Source organism: Aplysia californica, unplaced genomic scaffold, assembly GCF_000002075.1.
Source record: "Aplysia californica isolate F4 #8 unplaced genomic scaffold, AplCal3.0 scaffold00401, whole genome shotgun sequence".
NCBI lineage: Eukaryota > Metazoa > Mollusca > Gastropoda > Aplysiida > Aplysiidae > Aplysia > Aplysia californica.
In genome coordinates, this window is record NW_004797671.1 from 587174 (window position 1) to 590139 (window position 2966).

Genomic DNA, 2966 nt, shown 5'->3' on the forward strand with positions numbered 1-2966 from the left:
TAAAAGACCATGCTGCCTAGGTTATGGGTAAGAGAATTCCCTCAGCTATTTAATATAATACAGATTTGTGTGTGTAGGTGTCCGCGTGCGCACGCACGATCAGCAGCATGTTACGGCAATTTTATGGCACATTTCTAACCAACATGCATACTTTGAATCTAAGAAAGTTATGTACTTTGTTTATACGTCTTTTTTAAAGTGTCAAAAGGAGAACATTGTAGATGTAACGAAGTCATTTTAATTTTTTCATTGTGTTATGAAACAAAACATTGACGAACGGCCAGAACGCTGGTCCTCAAAGAGTTAAGTAAATCAAAAGTTTCGGAACAAATATGCCCCTACGAGTCTGTATTCCCACAGAGTTAAGTAAAACCAAAGTTCTAGAACATGTCTGTCCTCACGATTTAGCGGCGTCCAGAAAAGTCTGTAGCAGTCCTTGTGGTACAGAAGACATTCCTTCCTCCAGGGTGTAGATCTCACTGCCATAGCTGGGAATGGAAGGATGGAAGAACGGATGTACTTCTTTTAAATGCTAGTTTTTTTTCTTTCTTTTGTTTTCCTTCTCTGAAATTTTGTTTTGTTTCTAATCAATGTATAAGAGTGATAATTAATGGTGAATTTCTTGACGGAGATAAAAATAGAAAAATGACATGTGCATACATAATATTTTTCTTTTATGTATGGTTTGTGAAATGTATTTAGAGTACACTTTATAATAATAGTCAACGCGAAGAAATTCAAATGATGATACACAAATTTGAATAAATAAGTAGATGGAAGAGTCAATAGATAACAGAATGAATATCAGCATTTGTTAAGAATTAATTGTGTTGAATATGAAATTCAGGGAAGTGACGGTGGGGCGAGAATGATTGGTTGAATGAATGAAGAAAGAGCTGTATAGCCACTAACTAGTCCTCTCCCAGGTGGTCATCGAAGATGGAGATAGCCGACGCGTCCAGTGTGACCTCTGAGGTAAACACATGCGTGTCTCGGGCGAACTCTTTACCCTCAGGGGAGGCCACCAGGTCCAGGGCTTCGTCAAACCTGACGGGAATTGGGGGAAAGTGGACAACATCTTTTACAGCATCATTGACATAATTTTTAACAAGGGTTTGACAAGGGTTTGGGGGAACTTGGAGAAAATCATTTACAGCGTCATTGACATAATTATACAAGGATTTTGGTAACTTGATGAACAATTAATACGACTCCTTTTTGAATGTCAGTTGTTGTGGCTTTGTCTGTCTCGGCAAATGTTGTCCTATGATATGCAACAAACCCAGGTCCTTTGCAGACTAACCATTACAAGAAAGACTTTGTGTAGAAGCTATTATAGGTGGGTAGCGATGTCCTACATTTACCTTGAGATATGTATTTTTTAGGTCTTTCAGTATAAAAAGTTTACAGGTGAGTGAGATATGTATTGTTTTAGCCTCTCACTTTGAACAGTTCACTGGTGAGTGACTCACGTGAGGTCATATAGGAATCTGCCGTCCGGCACGGTCAGTTTGAGCGCCACCTCCCGTTTGAGTGGTCCGCCGTTGAGCTGTAATCCGGTCAGTTTCTCCAGGTAGTATCTGTGGAGGGCGGGAAACCGACAAATGTAGGTTAAACTTGTTAGTCTGTTCCTAATGTTCGTCTTATATAGAAAAGAGTACTCACAAGTCGAAGATCTAATATGTAAGTAATTTTTACAATCCATAATATTAGCTGTTAATATTGACTGAAGAACACTATCACACAGTTAGGGATGGGAGAGCAGGCTGCTTGACTACATCAGACGCTACAACAACCAGCTGATGATGGAGACAATCAGCCTGCTCACACTGAAATGGACCCTCATGAAGAGGGGCGAGGAAGCATGGAGCAACCCGTCTTCATAAGACCCCAGTTCTACATTCAAGTAATTCAAGTTGACTACACAGGCGTCTGATATTCGAACCTCATGGTGGGCAAGATCAGTTTTCTTCTATCTGGCTCCTATATCATCACCTCTCATTTCCTACTCTCACGTCCAAGAGACTTGCAATATCTTAGAGACAGGTAAACAATACCACAAACAAAAACAGCAACATAAACAACATCAGCAAAAACAGCAAAACCAAGGACAATTTTTACATCTAAACAACCACAAAAACATGATCAAAACGAATCAAAATAACAACAATAACGACGACAACATCAACAACAACAATAGCTAAAAAAATGATAATGATAACAAAAACGATACCAAAAACAGCAACAACAACAACCACCACCACCAGTCAAGTCTCCCTAGACTCACTCGACCAGACGTCCCTGGTTGGCCTTCTCCTCCGGGCTGAGGTCATAGGGTACGTCCCCGCTCTTGACCTGTTTCTTGGTCAGGCTCTGTCCACGTAGGTAGAACCTCTGTCTGCCCTCCTTGCCGAAACCTTCCTTGAACACCTTGGGGGTCAGTCCTGTTGGTGCAAGTAGCTTATTATTCTTTCTGCTTGTCAAGAATAGACTAGGGTATAGTATACTGGCTATGTAGTTACATGTATATGTTTTCTTATTTATTGTGTTTTGAGTGCCAAATTTGTGGGTATGAAAACTGCGTTTAGGAAACTCATTTTGTGTTGGTTTATTTGGGGGTGGAGGGTGGTGTGACAGTTTAGGGAGGGTTGCTAATGTTCAAACTATAATATATAAATATAAAATGATTTATGTTAATCGTTCGTGTCCGCTTGACTCACAGGGACCCTTTGGTCCATTACATAGTTGACCCTGTAATATAAATGTTTTCCTGTTTGTGTGTTACCAGTGATTGTATTGGACACAAGTTCCAGCACTTAATTGCTATCAGTAAAAAAAATGGTGAAATGGTATAGGTTTAACGCCCCTATCAACACTATTAGGTTATTTAAGGGGCAGGTTGCTATCAGTCAATACAGTAGCAATAACATATTGTGTGTAAGCTTAGGTGTGCTGACCAACCGTAC

The 2966-nt window shown here is 40.0% G+C and overlaps 1 protein-coding gene across 1 annotated transcript in view; it reads right to left on the reverse strand.

Moving 5' to 3' along the window:
• The window catches only part of LOC101849555 (L-amino-acid oxidase-like), a 14293-nt gene that overhangs the window by 8426 nt on the left and 2901 nt on the right, over window positions 1-2966 (reverse strand). Inside the window, exons 3-4 of the mRNA XM_005104027.3 lie at window positions 2288-2444; window positions 1473-1580 (exon numbers count right to left, since the gene is read on the reverse strand). Of these exons, the coding sequence (XP_005104084.1) occupies window positions 1473-1580; window positions 2288-2444 (265 nt within the window). The remainder of the gene's footprint in view (window positions 1-1472; window positions 1581-2287; window positions 2445-2966) is intronic.